Raw genomic sequence first — 18,062 nt, forward strand, 5'->3', positions numbered from 1 at the left:
TATATTAATGGTCTTGCACGAAAATGCAAGACCATTAATTCACTTTTTCGCTGATGATACCGTGATCTCCTGCACCCACAACAAATCAGGATCTCTGTCAGCAACAACTTGATTTAAAGCTGTGTAACACACTTTATGTGATTTGAAACTTATTCTGAATGCAGACAAAGCAAGAGTCATGTTGTTCCCTGATTTAAAAAAATAAAATAAAATAAAAAAGCACAGAATCTTTAATCTTCACTGCCTTGCAGGGATTTAAACTAAATCTGTATCTCAATACTGATATCTTGGTACTGTAACAGATGAGCAAAGGGTGAGGTCAAAGGATTTGATTTTCAAACCTATTTGGATCACATGTTCACACTTAGGTGGATACCAGAATTGCTCTGGCAAGGACAACCAGAGGTCAACCAATCTGGGTGAAGGTCAAAACTGCTAGGGTCGGATGTCCGATTGTCTTCATATAATTAAATCACCTGATTGTCGGTTTTGTGAGGTGTTGTGTGTTTGCGGGTTTGTCTGAGGTGTTTGTTCCCTCAATGGTCTGACAGGTTGACATGCTGCTGATATTCTAATCCTTTTTTTTTACACCATGCTGATTCCACAGACTTCCTCTCACCATGAACTGTCACAAAGCCTTTCCTTCATCCTGCTTAAATTTGAGGCGATGCTTTTTGTGATCTCCGATGAGCCCCTGTGATGCTCCAGCAGCAGTCTGAGGACGTCCCCTGCTGGAAACGCACACATTTGGGGTCCACTGTGCTTTTCAACAGTCTACAATTATCTTGAATAAACTGCAGCACAGAGTCTCCAAGAATTAAGACAGCAGAATATTTAGTGCAAGAATAAAATTATTGTGCAAACTGAGAAAGCGTGCACAGGTGAGGGAAGCCATCGACTGTTTATATTGGCTTGGTTTAAATGTGCCAGTCTTAACCCACTTTGAAATCAAGTTGTTTGTTTTAATAACACATGCGCACACATACAAATAGCAATCCTGGCATTCATGCAGAACAAGATGCACAGTTTCTTCTTACAAAATCATGATCAGTGCAGAACTGCTCTTGTAAAACTGATTATTTTGGCATAGTGAACTTGTACAATTAACGCTCAGAGCCCTAATGATGCTCTTATGCATCCTGGCCAATCAATCAATCAATCAATCAATTTTTTTATATAGCGTCAAATCACAACAAACAGTTGCCCCAAGGCGCTTTATATTGTAAGGCAAGGCCATACAATAATTATGTAAAACCCCAACGGTCAAAACGACCCCCTGTGAGCAAGCACTTGGCTACAGTGGGAAGGAAAAACTCCATTTTAACAGGAAGAAACCTCCAGCAGAACCAGGCTCAGGGAGGGGCAGTCTTCTGCTGGACTGGTTGGGGCTGAGGGAGAGAATCAGGAAAAAGACATGCTGTGGAGGGGAGCAGAGATCAATCACTAATGATTAAATGCAGAGTGGTGCATACAGAGCAAAAAGAGAAAGAAACAGTGCATCATGGGAACCCCCCAGCAGTCTAAGTCTATAGCAGCATAACTAAGGGATGGTTCAGGGTCACCTGATCCAGCCCTAACTATAAGCTTTAGCAAAAAGGAAAGTTTTAAGCCTAATCTTAAAAGTAGAGAGGGTGTCTGTCTCCCTGATCTGAATTGGGAGCTGGTTCCACAGGAGAGGAGCCTGAAAGCTGAAGGCTCTGCCTCCCATTCTACTCTTACAAACCCTAGGAACTACAAGTAAGCCTGCAGTCTGAGAGCAAAGCGCTCTATTGGGATGATATGGTACTACGAGGTCCCTAAGATAAGATGGGACCTGATTATTCAAAACCTTATAAGTAAGAAGAAGAATTTTAAATTCTATTCTAGAATTAACAGGAAGCCAATGAAGAGAGGCCAATATGGGTGAGATATGCTCTCTCCTTCTAGTCCCCGTCAGTACTCTAGCTGCAGCATTTTGAATTAACTGAAGGCTTTTTAGGGAACTTTTAGGACAACCTGATAATAATGAATTACAATAGTCCAGCCTAGAGGAAATAAATGCATTAATTAGTTTTTCAGCATCACTCTGAGACAAGACCTTTCTGATTTTAGAGATATTGCGTAAATGCAAAAAAGCAGTCCTACATATTTGTTTAATATGCGCTTTGAATGACATATCCTGATCAAAAATGACTCCAAGATTTCTCACAGTATTACTAGAGGTCAGGGTAATGCCATCCAGAATAAGGATCTGGTTAGACACCATGTTTCTAAGATTTGTGGGGCCAAGTACAATAACTTCAGTTTTATCTGAGTTTAAAAACAGGAAAGTTTTCATCATATTTATATTAACAGATCACATCTTTAAACAGTGATATGCAACACACAGAAAGAAGCCTTTAATCCTTATAACACATAAAGCCTTCATGTTTTTCCTAAAATCAAATTTTATTAATTATTGCATAACCAATTTTCTGTCTTTTTTTGGGGGGGGGGGGGGGACATGAGCATTACTCTGCTGCTGGATCTTTCTTGCAGAACAATGGAAACATAAAATAATTTGAGTACATGACACCAACTAATCAAATGATGTAATAGTATAAAATTTAATATCACACAAAGCCCAGAATACAATGAATAAAAAATAAATAAACCAGAATTTGTACCCACCTTATTAAAAATAATCAGTAAGATTATATTTAAGATTATATATTATAAAACAGTGAACATAGTTTTGCCTATTTGAATCCTTTACTTCTTACAGAAGTATTTTTTCCTTTTATTTTTATTATTGTTTATGCACCAATAACACCAGATCAAATTCCTTGTATGTCAGAACTTACTTGGCAATAAATTTGATTCTGATTGTGATTCTGAAGAAAAAAGTAAATTCTTATGCAGTTGGTTTTATCGACACTCATTGATTAAAGTCACTGTACAAAGTACACATAATGATTCAGAATGCACCATTTAACAGAATAAAAACATTCCACATGAAGGGGGGCGGGGCCTCTTCCCATAATGCTCACCCCCACTTGGTGCAATTTTCTTCTGTTGCCTATGTAGGCATTTGGTTTTCCAAATCATAGGAATGTTGTAACTGTTGAAAATGTGATGGTGATGTTTGTGGGTGGTATAAAGTATTTTTAAAACCATAAAACCCAGCAGAAAATTTCCCCAAATAACTGATTAATTTATTTGAAATTGGTAATTGAATTAATAAGTATGTAAAATCTAAATGATATATTAAAAAGCATACAACTTATTTCCATTGTTATCCTCCGGGGTCAGCAAAAAAGCCATACAAACAAAATTATAACAAAAAAATATTGTAACAACAAAAAAAACTTACACTTTATTATTATTATTATTATTATTATTATTATTATTATTATTATTATTATTATTATTATTATTATATTATTTGAAGCCATTGTTTAAACCATTCCAAAACATATATCATTAATTTAAATTATTAGCGTGTATTAATAAACATTTATAATAATCACGTAAAATAAATTAATACATAAAAACTTTGTAGTCTGAAACACTGCCGCCCTGTGGCATAAAGACACACTGCACCAAGATTTTTACGCTCCCCCATAATCCTTTGCAACATTACAGGGCGGTACCAACACCGAGGAAGAGGGGTGAGATCGTTGAAGTGTGAAAATAACACTCTGCTTATCACTTTATCAGTGTAATATTTGAAAACATATTCGAAAAATTAGCACAGCAAATTATCTAAGACATTTACTGTATTCGTTCTAGTCTGCGTTTATAAATACGTGTTTAACGGTCAGAGATGCGCTCTCCTGTATAATGGTAGCGTCCCCTGCGGCTCGCGAGCCTTCCTTTTCCGACTGAAGTAGCAGCCATGAGGTAAGATTTTGATTCGTGTTACGTTAAAAGTTGTCCTTTTCCGACTAAAACGCACATGTTTGAGTGCTGCATTGCTTTTTTTTTTTTATTCCAATCGAGTGTCTTACTCATAACTACACAATGTTTTTACCATCTTCTGAAAGCAAAATGTCGTATTTGTACGTGGCTGGTGTGACACGATGTAACAGCCGGAGAAGCCATGTTGTCACCCGGCTAAGTGTGGCTAGCTGACCCGGTATGTGTGGTTGCAGCATGCTCAGGCTCCAGAAGAGGCTGGCCTCCAGCGTCCTACGCTGCGGCAAGAAGAAGGTCTGGTTGGATCCCAACGAGACCAATGAGATCGCTAACGCCAACTCCCGTAAGTAAAAAACAGAAAAGTCTCCGTGGGTTCCAGTTTCCTGAGGGGCCTGAATGGAGTCCGTTATTAAAGCGGGACAATAACGGGGCGGCCTACACATCCAAGAATTTTGCTGAGATCGATTGTACTCGTGAAAAAAAACCTATCTCCGACTCGGGAAAACTGCGATAGAATGGCCGTTCAAAAATAAATAAGCGATTTCGACGTTTTCTGCACGCAAGGCATCATGGGTAGAGGTCTAGGGTAATGCTGTGTACACAAACCAATGCGGCCAAAAGATTTTAAATATATGATCGCATTCTTCTCTGATTCGGCTTCAGTTATTGTTGATTTTTGCAAATTACGGCGGGAAAATACTACAAAGTGAAATATGGGGAGTCTTGATGCACTGAAGGACTTAGCAGGGGGTCTAAAAAAAGCAGGATAATTACGAAGGACAGACTCCCTGTGTGAGGAGCTCAGCACTTCACTGTGCCTTCGTTGCGCATGCGTCATTTCTGAGCGTCGTAGAGGTTCTTATTTAACGTGGGTAGCCAACAAAAGCCTGAAGTTTGTTTCCAGGAGGGCCCATGGCACGTGTCTCTCACTCCTTCCCAGTGCTGTTGTTGAAAGTGCCCGTTGGTAGTGTGGCTCCAGTCAGGAAGCAAACCTGGATTGCTGGCATCCCAGTCCAACGTGTAAACCATTACGCCACCACCTCCCTGTGTCAGTAGCAATTCACCGATTATTGCCTCGTTTCTGCTTAAAACTGTGCTCCAGTCACCATATATCTCAGCGACATATATCTGAAGCTTTTGTACAACAATCATTTCCACAATGGGGAGCAATCACAGCGCGACAGCAGCACGTCTGAGACTCTCACTGAAGCCCCTTTCATACCGGGCCGCTTCATGTGGCGTCATGACGACGCAGGAATGTCTGCATCAGGTGCGCGTAGCAGGGGGCAGAAAGCAGGTGAGGATGCAGCCTGCAGGTTCCCTGCACAGAGAAATCAGTGTGCAGTTTGGCTGCAGCCAGACTGTGCGCTCTGATTTCTCTTCTAGTTTATATTTGTTCTTGTGCTGAGCTGCAGGTCTGTGCTCTGAGTTCTGTTATAGTTTATCTTTCTTCCTTTGATCGTAAGCTGCGTGCGCGAATGAACCGTCCGGCAGTAAATGAGATGTCTGGAGTTGTACTTGATGTGGACATGTCGTGTCTCTGGCAGGACTGTCTGTGAGCAGGACTTGTGTTCTTTTTTTGTCCTTTATTTAAGAGAATGATGAGAGAGTTTGAGCGGAGAGTGAGGAACTGCAGCATCCAGACAGTTGTTTTTTTTTTTTTGTTTTTTTTTTTCCCTTTTGATTGTTCACATGTGCGCGCGAACGAATCATCAGTGAGTGGACTGGAGATGTCCAGGCTTTTTGCACTGAAACCACCTAATTTCTGCGTTGAGCACAGGGCAACAAAAAAAATTAAACATGTTTAATTTTTGGCGTCCAATTCGCTTTGTTGTTTGCATCCCTCGTGCTGTTGTGGCGTTGAGCTACATCATCTCGGCACTGGGTTGCGTCCACGTGATGTCTGACGTCACACGACGCAACTCGAAGTGGGCCCGTTGTGAAAGGGGCTTTAGTCTGACTCTACACCTAAAGCTATCAAAGGGAATAATGTGATTATTAACTATTGTATGACAACATCAATTCTCTTTCATTCTAAAGTCAGTTTTAAGCAGAAATGATGCAATCATCTGTTAGTCACTGCTAACTGCAGAATTTTTTTAACATGTTAGGTGATCCACACCGCCCTACCAGGAAAAAATATGCAGAGACTAATGAGCAAAAATCTGACCTGACCAATGTCTTAAAAGTATGTTCGAGCTGAGTCCATACATTTCAAGGGAGAATGTGTTTTGTTATTTAATTCACATTTTTAAAAAGGGTAGACTTTGGTACAAACACTGTTTGTTGTGTTTCCACATTGGCTGCAAGTAGCAGACTGTGAGCTGTTTTAAACTTTAATGAGGAGGAGAGACAGTGAGAGATCATTAAGTCCACAGAGTCTCAGGTTTTAATGAGGTGAATGTCACAAAAAGTTAACTTCTTAAATTGCCTTCAGAGCTAGATCTTACTGTTTGATATTACTGTGCAAACGCTGTACCGTTCAAAGAAGCTAATTATCGTCCAAAAAACCTGTGTTTCACAAGTTGAAGGTAACTGGGATATCTCACGTCTGATCTGGGAATTTTAACACAAACTGATTTGAAAGGAGGAAATTTGTTCCGTATAACTCTCTTTTTTGCTGGTATGTAGTGTTTAGTGGTGGGTTTATGCAGTCGCACATCTGACTGGGCCTGAATTGAGTTGTAGACCTTGGTGTTGGTCTCAGTGAAGTGGTGAGTCGTAGGCTCCTAACACTTCCCCTCCCAGGATGGAGAATGAAAATATTGGAAAAAGGAGCTTGTCCTTCTCCTGAAGCTGACACTGGATTGCATTTAGATCGGACGTCAGAAGTACAGGCTCAGAATTAACAACTTCCAATGTGCAATTGAACGCAGGACTTGGTGGTTCCCGCTTCAATGCGGTAACAGCATCACAATGTCGTACCAGCTTTATAGTGAACTCTTGCAGCAAGCCAGGGCCAAATATGAGCAGAAATTTTATATTTGTAATTGAGACAAATGTTCCTTCAGTTGACAAACCTGGTACCGCTGGGGCGCAGTGAGCGCCACCATATGACGCGCTACAGTAGTATTCAGAATAATAGTAGTGCTATGTGACTAAAAAGATTAATCCAGGTTTTGAGTATATTTCTTATTGTTACATGGGAAACAAGGTTTCAGTAGATTCTCACAAATCCAACAAGACCAAGCATTCATGATATGCACACTCTTAAGGCTATGAAATTGGGCTATTAGTGAAAAAAGTAGAAAAGGGGGTGTTTACAATAATAGTAGTGTGGCATTCAGTCAGAGTTCATCAGTTTTGTGGAACACACAGGTGTGAATCAGGTGTCCCCTATTTAAGGATGAAGCCAGCACCGGTTGAACATGTTTTTCTCTTTGAAAGCCTGAAGAAAATGGGACGTTCAAGACATTGTTCAGAAGAACAGCGTAGTTTTATTAAAAAGTTGATTGGAGAGGGGAAAACCTATACGCAGGTGCAAAAAATTATAGGCTGTTCATCTATGAAAATGAATGAAAACTGTTTATTTCGAACATTTGATACAACAACAATTACAAGATAGATCAGTAAAGACAACAACAAAAAAGTTCCTACTGCGTACCCAACATGTCCGAAAAGGGGTAGGGTGAAGCATCAGCTTATTTATCCCTACCCCTTCTTCCCCACAACCAGTAATACCCTTTGCCACATATACACATAGATTCCTACACACCTAAACTGATATCAATATATATATATATACATATATATACACATACATATATACATACACACATCAACATACATATACATACACATATATACACATATATATATACACAAACATAAATATACACCTACCTACTTACATACAAAATACTATATATTTACATGCCGAAGCAAAAACCAAAAACACCCTAACCCTCATTACCCTTCCTCCTCCCTATACCCAGAAAAAAACATATTTTTGTACCGCTGTTTGAACTGGTTCATGCTTGGACATTGCTTGAGCAATCATCTACAATGATCTCCAATGCTTTAAAATGGACAAAAAAAAAAAAGAGACGCGTGGAAGAAAACGGAAAACAACCATCAAAATGGATAGAAGAATAACCAGAATGGCAAAGGCTCACCCATTGATCAGCTCAAGGATGATCAAAGACAATCTGGAGTTAGGGCTGTCACGGTTAGGAATTTCTGGAGACGATTAATTGTCAGACAAATAATTGCGATTGACGAATATATTGTCTATTTTTTTTTTTCTTTTTTCCCCCTTTATATTCTACTATTGTAGTATAATTACACAACTCTGGAAAACGTTTGGCTTCTGTGAGTGGAGAAACTGGGAATGGTGCAACATTTTTATTTTTATCTTCATTTTACATACAGTCCCAACTTTTTCTGATTTGTGGTTGTTTCTGTTGCATTTCTGAAATTGTTTCTCCTCATCACGTTTTGTGCTTAAACACTACATTAAGCTCAAGATTGAACAAATAAATACCTTTGGAAAGTAATAGCTGTTAAAGTTCAGAGTTCTCACCTGCTTTTTGTGATCTGCGCGTCTGAACATCACCACAGCTTCTTCATGTCAGGGTTTTTTTTTTTTTTTTTTGTGGCTCAGCTCATTCATATATTCTCATTTTTAAATATGTTTTTAAAGATATTTGACCGTTTATTTCATCTCATGATCTCATAAATTCAGCATACGACGCACACATGGGTTGAACAGGATGGTAACGGCAGAATCACACCTTTAGAGAAAGTTCAGAGAGAAGTAAGCTTCACGTTTTGTTTAACATGTTCACTCGGGTTAAAATCTCTCTCCTCAGCCTCTATGTTATTGTCCCGCCTTAAGACGAGAGCGAGGCTGCAGCACAATGACGTCAGATTCTGAGTCGTTTTATGCTTTGCGGATAAAATAAATAATCCACGGTAATCGCGAATATGCAAAATAATCACGATTGACAAATATTGTAATAATTGTGACAGCCCTATCTGGAGTTACCTGTAAGTGCTGTGACAGACGCCTGTGTGAAGCTAATTTATTTGCAAGAATTCCCCGCAAAGTCCCTCTGTTAAATAAAAGATGTGCAGTAGAGGTTACAATAGCAAAAGAGCACATCAACTGGCCTAAAGAGAAATGGAGGAATGTTTGCATATCATGAATGCTTGGTCTTGTTGGATTTGTGAGAATCTACTGAATCTACTGGTACCTTGTTTCCCATGTAACAATAAGAAATACACTCAAAACCTGGATTAATCTTTTTAGTCACATAGCACTACTATTATTCTGAACACTACTACTGTAGGTGTTTCAGAATTGCATTGTAGGCTCGGCAGCCTGAGCGGAGGGCGGGGCACAGTGTGCTGGGTGCTGCAGACACACCAGAGAATCTCTGTCACTCTTCTGTCTTCAGGTCAGCAGATCCGTAAACTCGTGAAGGATGGTCTTATCATTCGCAAACCTGTTACTGTCCACTCCCGGGCCCGCTGCCGCAAGAACACGCTGGCACGCCGCAAGGGAAGACACATGGGAGTCGGTATGTGTGAAGTGTTGTCTACAAAGTATAAAATGTGTAATAGATGTGAGAGTCTTGAGATGTGTTAGTAGGCAATTTGTGAATGGCAAAAAAACCTTTTTAAAGGGAGGATTAGGGCTGAACAACATCAAAGTCTAACTTATTTAAAAAGTTATTCTGTGTTTTGATCAAGGTGTCCATGAAAGTTTCCCAGTTTAAACCACATCAGCCATTTAGTTTAAAGTTCATATTTTGCATAATTCTACCCTTCTGTTTGAAAAAGTAATTTGGCCAAAAGGTCTGTTCTTTTTATGGTTTGTTACCTTCTGTGGAGACTACATTAAATAAGGAAAACTGTTTGGTTTACTGGTCTGTTCAGTAATTTGCCAAACGAACAGTGAATGGATCATAATTCTGCCTGCAAATAACTACATTTTTATTGTATCTCCCAGCATTACTTTCAAATTGAGTTTTTGGTTGTACAGTCATCAAATGTGCCTTTTTCAGATTCTGATATGTTTGTGATGTTCTCTTATGGAAACACAAAATGCTTCACCAGAGAGTTGTTTTTCTATGGAACTAAATTGCCTGTTGTTTCTTCTGCCTGTCCTCTTTTCACACCTGGAGTGTAAAGTTTTCAAGTTTTGGTTTGGTAGTCAGCGTTGGAGCTTGACTGATAAATCAAAAGCTTGATATAATCAGCCAATATGAGCTACTTGCAGATAAGTCTACTGTATGTCGCGATTTATAGCAGTCATGGAAAGACGATTTAAAAGAAACTGAGAGGCGGGAGATCAATGACGTGATTCATAGTTCAGTGTGGCTTCTGATATTGATGCATTATTTTTTTTAGAACACTTTGAAAAGCTTCCAAACAAACTTGCTCTTTATTCTGAAATATTAATGTAAAACTTCACCGATCCACATTATCTCCTTTACTACCACCAGTGGCAAAATGCCACTGAGCTTGTTACAAAAATTTGTTTTGAAGGAATTATTGTAAGATTTCATAGATAGGATGTTTGCCAAATAGTGACAGTCTACAATGATTTTTAAAACTCTACAGTGTGATGTTTTGAGATGCTGCCATTTGTGCAAAACCCAAACATGAAATTGACATGTTATTGAAGGTGTGGCATATCATTCAAAGTCAGAAACTTGCAGAGCTGAAAGCACAGTAACTTCCTCCAACATAAATGACAGGATGTAATTCAACTCAGTTTAATGACTAAAGAAAATTTGCATTTACATTCTGACACAGCAGAGAATGAAAGCTCCCATACCTGACAAAGCAGCTGTGTCTCATGAGATTAGAGGTAATGTAACTAAATTCTGAAGGGAGGAATTTCTGTGTCCAGCCGATATTATTTTTCATCTATTAAACATTATTTATGTTCTGTGCTTAACATCAAATGATGTGAAATATGAGACATGCTTCACAATTAACAGGGCTGTGAAAACTCTGCGGATCTGCGAAATTCTGCAGATTTCATCATGGGGAGGAGGAGGGGGCTGTTATAGTCTTTTACTCTGATCGTCACAGTTACGACACAGTGCAAGTTTTATAAGTCCGCGGACACTGACCTGTATGTTACAGATGGGCGATTCAATCAATCAATCAACTTTTTTCTTATATAGCGCCAAATCACAACAGTTGCCCCAAGGCGCTCTATATTGTAAGGCAAGGCCATACAATAATTATGAAAAACCCCAACGGTCAACGGATTCTATGGTAACGGAATTATAATCGGAGCACATTTTTAATGGGGAGCTAAAATATGGCCAGATTTTCCCGTTGTAATTCCGTTACCACAGAATCACCCAGATACAAATCGGGTGTCCTCAGATCCGCAGAGTTTCGAGGAGAAAAATCCTTCTCAGAGCCTGGCTGTTGTAAAGCGGGACTGGTTGGTTGCTGCGGTGATGCTGTGTGGCTCCTGTGCGAAGCTTAAGCTAAATGTAGCATGTGGACATCGCAAACCTTTAGAGCTCTAAAGTTTTTAAAAGAATTGTGCAGCATGTCTGTGTCACGGACCGACATCAGACAGAGAAGATGGCGAGAAAAATGGTTTGAAAAAGTCTCCGTGGAATTGTCGCTGTCTTCATCAATACACCTGAAAAATAAAAGAAACGGGAAAAGTGAACTGTGCCATCAGGAAACACAGCAAGAATTTTTCTCTTTCTGGAAAATAAGCATTGTGCTGTTAAAACAGGATTCAGAAAAGATTGTGTGACTTTTGTCATTGATCTAGGCTTTCTTTCATTGGGGGGGGAAAAGACTGGCTTTGAATGGATTTACATTAATTTACACAAGAATATAATTGTTTTATTAATGTAGACTTTTTTCATGGGAAAAATGACACTGGCTTTGAGTGGATTTACAGGAATTTACAAGAATATGTGACTTTTTTACTATAAGGTATATTATTGATATTTTACCCTGATTTTCAAAATATTCTACAAGCTTTAGCTGTGGTTGTTGGAATGCTTTAACAGTCTTCATGAATTTCATGTAGTTTAATTGTTCTGAGTCAGTGCATCATTTGGTTTACCAGTAAAAGGAAAATCATTCCAGGTCCTACTTCCATGTCATATTCTGTTATTTCAACATGATTATTAGCGCTCAAATGAAAGGTTGAATTCAAGGTCATTTAAATATGCACTAATTTTGAGATTTTTTTGTTTGTTGTTGTTCCAGGAGATGCTGAAAATCTATCATTAGATAGAAAATTAATTTGTTTTCTGGGATCCCACGGGGTCCAAGATCCCGGCTTCTGGGGGCCTATGCCCACCAACAGACCCCCTGCAAATTTTCCTCAGATTTCAAAAGTTTCATTTCACAGCCCTGCAATTAACTAGCCTAAATTGTTTTGAGTTGTGGCTCTGACAATAGATTAAAAAAAAAAAGCATTACAAATCTTTTATTTTATTCTGCTTTGTGTAGGCCCATTGGTGTCTAAGAAGGGCCGTTCGTTTAGAGAAAATGGCCCATTACTTCAGGCACCAAGGGGTCATTTGCCTGTAAAACACCCTTTTGAAATATGAATCACTGTCGGTATAACAAGTTTAATTTCAAACTGCATGACGTAATGTTATATTGGTAAGGAAACACTACAAAATTTGTTTTCAAGGATTACTTCATTTTGTTGGGTGTGTTACTACTTGCATGGCTGAACTGAGTTGAAACGAAGCTGACATGTTGTCTTCAACCCTGTCAGGTAAGAGGAAGGGTACTGCCAACGCTCGTATGCCAGAGAAACTCTCCTGGATGCGTCGCATGAGGATCTTGCGTCGTTTGCTGCGTCGCTACAGGCAGTCTAAGAAGATAGACAGGCACATGTAGGTTTTATTTATTTCTGTTCTACTGGATTTTTTTTATTTATTTTTTTTTTACTATCCACCTAAATGTTTTAGTCCTTGCCCCACCCTGTTTGTATGTGTTGTGAGAGTCATAGCTGTTCATACTGTTTAGAATACAGCATGTAATTTTTAAATCTAAAAGGCTATTCCCCCCTCCTTGATTTTTAGAGGTAATGTGATCACATGGAGTATCACAGATGTGTGATGAAGTTAATGAGTGGGGCCCCACCACCTCTGCCCTGTGGGTGAGACCCCACAGCATGTAGCCAGCGTGAGGGAGGACATGCAGTGAAAAAACGAGCAACACGGGTCAGCAGACCTGGATGCAAGAACTGACCCCAGGGAACTCTGCGTGGAGTCTGCACCCAGCTGCACAAGATACTGGGCACAGACCCCCAGTCTGACATGAGGGAGAAGGCCAGTGCCCCACCCGAGTTCACCCACCAGGGACAAGGGCATGCAACAGTACAGCCGCCTCCCCCACAACCCAAGGGTTATTTTGGACTCAGTGGTGTGGAATTGATGTCAGATGAGACATTGTGGCCACATGGCACGTTTCTCTGGGCATGATCCAGCACACAGGTGCCTCCACGTTGAGGACCCGAGTAGCTGGAGACGACTAAGGGGACACCCACGTTTCATTTCGGTTACTGTTGATAGGTGCAGGTGGACGACGTGCTGTTGTGGTTGTTTACTGGTTCCAGGATGGTTTTGTGGTGTGGTGGGGGCAAAGTGTATGTAGAAAATTTCAGATGGACACAGGCCTTGTGAGACCAGGCTACACTAAACCACTACCAACGTGTCTCGCATGCAATTAAAAATGCAAAACAGCCAGAATGGAGCAAAATGGAACAGACTGCCCCAAGGCGCCTTATATTGTAAGGCAAGGCCATACAATAATTATGTAAAACCCCAACGGTCAAAACGACCCCCTGTGAGCAAGCACTTGGCTACAGTGGGAAGGAAAAACTCCCTTTTAACAGGAAGAAACCGCCAGCAGAACCAGGCTCAGGGAGGGGCAGTCTTCTGCTGGGACTGGTTGGGGCTGAGGGAGAGAACCAGGAAAAAGACATGCTGTGGAGGGGAGCAGAGATCGATCACTAATGATTAAATGCAGAGTGGTGCATACAGAGCAAAAAGAGAAAGAAACACTCAGTGCATCATGGGAACCCCCCAGCAGTCTAAGTCTATAGCAGCATAACTAAGGGATGGTTCAGGGTCACCTGATCCAGCCCTAACTATAAGCTTTAGCAAAAAGGAAAGTTTTAAGCCTAATCTTAAACGTAGAGAGGGTGTCTGTCTCCCTGATCTGAATTGGGAGCTGGTTCCAGAGGAGAGGAGCCTGAAAGCTGAAGGCTCTGCCTCCCATTCTGCTCTTACAAACCCTAGGAACTACAAGTAAGCCTGCAGTCTGAGAGCGAAGCGCTCTATTGGGGTGATATGGTACTATGAGGTCCCTAAGATAAGATGGGACCTGATTATTCAAAACCTTATAAGTAAGAAGAAGAATTTTAAATTCTCTTCTAGAATTAACAGGAAGCCAATGAAGAGAGGCCAATATGGGTGAGATATGCTCTCTCCTTCTAGTCCCTGTCAGTACTCTAGCTGCAGCATTTTGAATTAGCTGAAGCCTTTTCAGGGAACTTTTAGGACAACCTGATAATAATGAATTACAATAGTCCAGCCTAGAGGAAATAAATGCATGAATTAGTTTTTCAGCATCACTCTGAGACAAGAACTTTCTAATTTTAGAGATATTGCGCAAATGCAAGGGAAGCATGTATAAAGTGAATAAAATTGGTCCTAGCACAGAACCTTGTGGAACTCCATAATTAACCTTAGTCTGTGAAGAAGATTCCCCATTTACATGAACAAATTGTAATCTATTAGATAAATATGATTCAAACCACTGCAGCGCAGTGCCTTTAATACCTATGGCATGCTCTAATCTCTGTAATAAAATTTTATGGTCAACAGTATCAAAAGCAGCACTGAGGTCTAACAGAACAAGCACAGAGATGAGTCCACTGTCTGAGGCCATAAGATCATTTGTAACCTTCACTAATGCTGTTTCTGTACTATGATGGATTCTAAAACCTGACTGAAACTCTTCAAATAGACCATTCCTCTGCAGATGATCAGTTAGCTGTTTTACAACTACCCTTTCAAGAATTTTTGAGAGAAAAGGAAGGTTGGAGATTGGCCTATAATTAGCTAAGATAGCTGGGTCAAGTGATGGCTTTTTAAGTAATGGTTTAATTACTGCCACCTTAAAAGCCTGTGGTACATAGCCAACTAATAAAGATAGATTGATCATATTTAAGATCGAAGCATTAATTAATGGTAGGGCTTCCTTGAGCAACCTGGTAGGAATGGGGTCTAATAGACATGTTGATGGTTTGGAGGAAGTAACTAATGAAAATAACTCAGACAGAACAATCGGAGAGAGAGTCTAAACAAATACCGGCATCACTGAAAGCAGCCAAAGATAACGATATGTCTTTAGGATGGTTGAGTAATTTTTTCTCTAATAGTTAGAATTTTATTAGCAAAGAAAGTCATGAAGTCGTTACTAGTTAAAGGAATACTCGGCTCAGTAGAGCTCTGACTCTTTGTCAGCCTGGCTACAGTGCTGAAAAGAAACCTGGGGTTCTTATTTTCTTCAATTAGTGATGAGTAGTAAGATGTCCTAACTTTACGGAGGGCTTTTTTATAGAGCAACAGACTCTTTTTCCAGGCTAAGTGAAGATCTTCTAAATTAGTGAGACGCCATTTCCTCTCCAACTTACGGGTTATCTGCTTTAAGATGCGAGTTTTGTGAGTTATACCACGGAGTCAGGCACTTCTGATTTAAGGCTCTCTTTTTCAGAGGAGCTAAAGCATCCAAAGTTGTCTTCAATGAGGATATAAAACTATTGACGAGATACTCTATCTCACTCAGTTTAGGTAGCTACTCTGCACTGTGTTGATATATGGCATTAGAGAACATAAAGAAGGAATCATATCCTTAAACCTAGTTACAGCGCTTTCTGAAAGACTTCTAGTGTAATGAAACTTATTCCCCACTGCTGGGTAGTCCATCAGAGTAAATGTTATTAAGAAATGATCAGACAGAAGGGAGTTTTCAGGGAATACTGTTAAGTCTTCAATTTCCATACCATAAGTCAGAACAAGATCTAAGATATGATTAAAGTGGTGGGTGGACTCATTTACATTTTGAGCAAAGCCAATTGAGTCTAATAATAGATTAAATGCAGTGTTGAGGCTGTCATTCTCAGCATCTATGTGGATGTTAAAATCACCCATTATAATTATCTTATCTGAGCTAAGCACTAAGTCAAACAAAAGGTCTGAAAATTCACAGTAACGACCAGGTGGAAGATAGATAATAACAAATAAAACTGGTTTTTGGGACTTCCAATTTGGATGGACAAGACTAAGTCAAGCTTTCAAATAAATTAAAGCTCTGTCTGGGTTTTTGATTAATTAATAAGCTGGAATGGAAGATTGCTGCTAATCCTCCGCCTCGGCCCGTGCTACGAGCGTTCTGGCAGTTAGTGTGACTCGGGGGTGTTGACTCATTTAAACTAACATTCATCCTGCTGTAACCAGGTTTCTGTAAGGCAGAATAAATCAATATGTTGATCAATTATTATATCATTTACTAACAGGGACTTAGAAGAGAGACCTAATGTTTAATAGACCACATTTAACTGTTTGTCTGTGGTGCAGTTGAAGGTGCTATATTATTTTTTTCTTTTTGAATTTTTATGCTTGAATAGATTTTTGCTGGTTATTGGTGGTCTGGGAGCAGGCACCATCTCTACGGGGATGGGGTAATGAGGGGATGTCAGGGGGAGAGAAGCTGCAGAGAGGTGTGTAAGACTACAACTCTGCTTCCTGGTCCCAACCCTGGATAGTCACGGTTTGGAGGATTTAAGAAAATTGGCCAGATTTCTAGAAATGAGAGCTGCTCATGTATGTATATATTATGTATGTATATGTGTGCGTACACCCCCCCCCCCCAGTCTGTTCTTTGGAGACTGGTGCTGAACATATGTAAAATCAGCTCCATGGTTAGTGGCATGTTGTTGCCTGGTGTTTGGATTAATGGGTTCTGTTTTGCGTGTTATTTTAGGTACCACAGCCTCTACCTGAAGGCAAAGGGTAATGTGTTCAAGAATAAACGCATCTTGATGGAACACATTCACAAGCTGAAGGCAGACAAGGCTCGCAAGAAGCTCCTGGCGTAAGTCCTAATCCACTTTATTCCGTTTTTGGGTCCAAGTGCCCGTTTTTGTGCTGTGTTACCCATCATCCAGTCACACTGCAAACTCAGGACAGAGTATTTAAAAAAAAAAAAAAAAAAAACGTGGAGTCGTTTGGCTGTGCTTTAGCAGATTAGCAGAGTAGTCATGACAAGCCTTAAGTTTAAAACCGGAAGGTTTTTTGTTTGGTTCTCAGTTTTTGGTTTAACTATGCCTTCCTGGAAGGATTGGATTTGTCATAAATTCATCATCCTTTCTCTCTAATCCAGTGATCAGGCTGAGGCTCGTCGTTCCAAAACGAAGGAGGCCCGCAAGCGCAGAGAGGAGCGTCTCCAGGCCAAGAAGGAGGAGATCATCAAAACCTTGTCCAAGGAGGAGGAGAGCAAGAAGTAATCTGGTTCTCTCTGTCCTGCCCGACTCTCCCAGTCCAACTCTGAAAATAAAAGTGTACATACAGTTGATGACTTGTCTCATCGTTTCTTCCTCTTTGGAAATGGTTGCTGTTGGAACTCTTGGAAAGTAGAAGAGGGGTAGGCAGTGCTGGACGTCCTTCCATCCAATCACCTGCTGGTGGTTTTACTGATTACCTCCTCAACTTGGTCTTGGTCGTCTGTGAAATGACTTGCTGTGGTGGTTGTACGCAACCAAAGCTTGCACAGTCTTCACCACGTGTGGTTGGCCAGCGGACTTACAGGTTTCAGGAGGGTATCGGTGGTGAACCAGAATTTGGACCAAGAACCTATTGCAAATTTTTCTACCTATTGGAGTTGTATGTGTTAGACATTATCAGTTCCTCTTGCCAGTTCTGGCACTTCTGTTTTGTAACAAGTTATTACCTCAGACTGCTTCTATCGACAAGGCAAATGGCTGTAATGTAGGGATTAAAGTTCTCAGTCACTGCGATATACTTCGTCAGCTGGGTTGCCAAAAGGCAGGTTTCACTCTGAGCTGTAAATTTGAGGCAGTACGCAAGGTAGACGGTGCGTCCAGAAAGTGTTAACAGTGCTGCACTTTTACAGCTTTATTCCAAAATGGATGAAATTATTTATTTATTTTC

The 18,062-nt window shown here is 40.2% G+C and overlaps 1 protein-coding gene across 1 annotated transcript; it reads left to right on the forward strand.

Annotated features, from left to right (window-relative positions):
- Positions 1-3,760: 3,760 nt before the first annotated feature.
- Positions 3,761-17,464, forward strand: rpl19 (ribosomal protein L19). The gene is made up of 6 exons (XM_034190854.1): positions 3,761-3,861; positions 4,113-4,219; positions 9,276-9,398; positions 12,596-12,716; positions 16,876-16,986; positions 17,275-17,464. The coding sequence occupies exons 1-6, from the start codon at positions 3,857-3,859 to the stop codon at positions 17,396-17,398; spliced, it is 591 nt and encodes a 196-aa protein (XP_034046745.1). The 5' UTR covers positions 3,761-3,856; the 3' UTR covers positions 17,399-17,464.
- The last annotated feature ends 598 nt before the right edge of the window (positions 17,465-18,062 follow it).

This window comes from Thalassophryne amazonica, chromosome 16, assembly GCF_902500255.1.
Source record: "Thalassophryne amazonica chromosome 16, fThaAma1.1, whole genome shotgun sequence".
Taxonomy (NCBI): Eukaryota; Metazoa; Chordata; class Actinopteri; order Batrachoidiformes; family Batrachoididae; genus Thalassophryne; species Thalassophryne amazonica.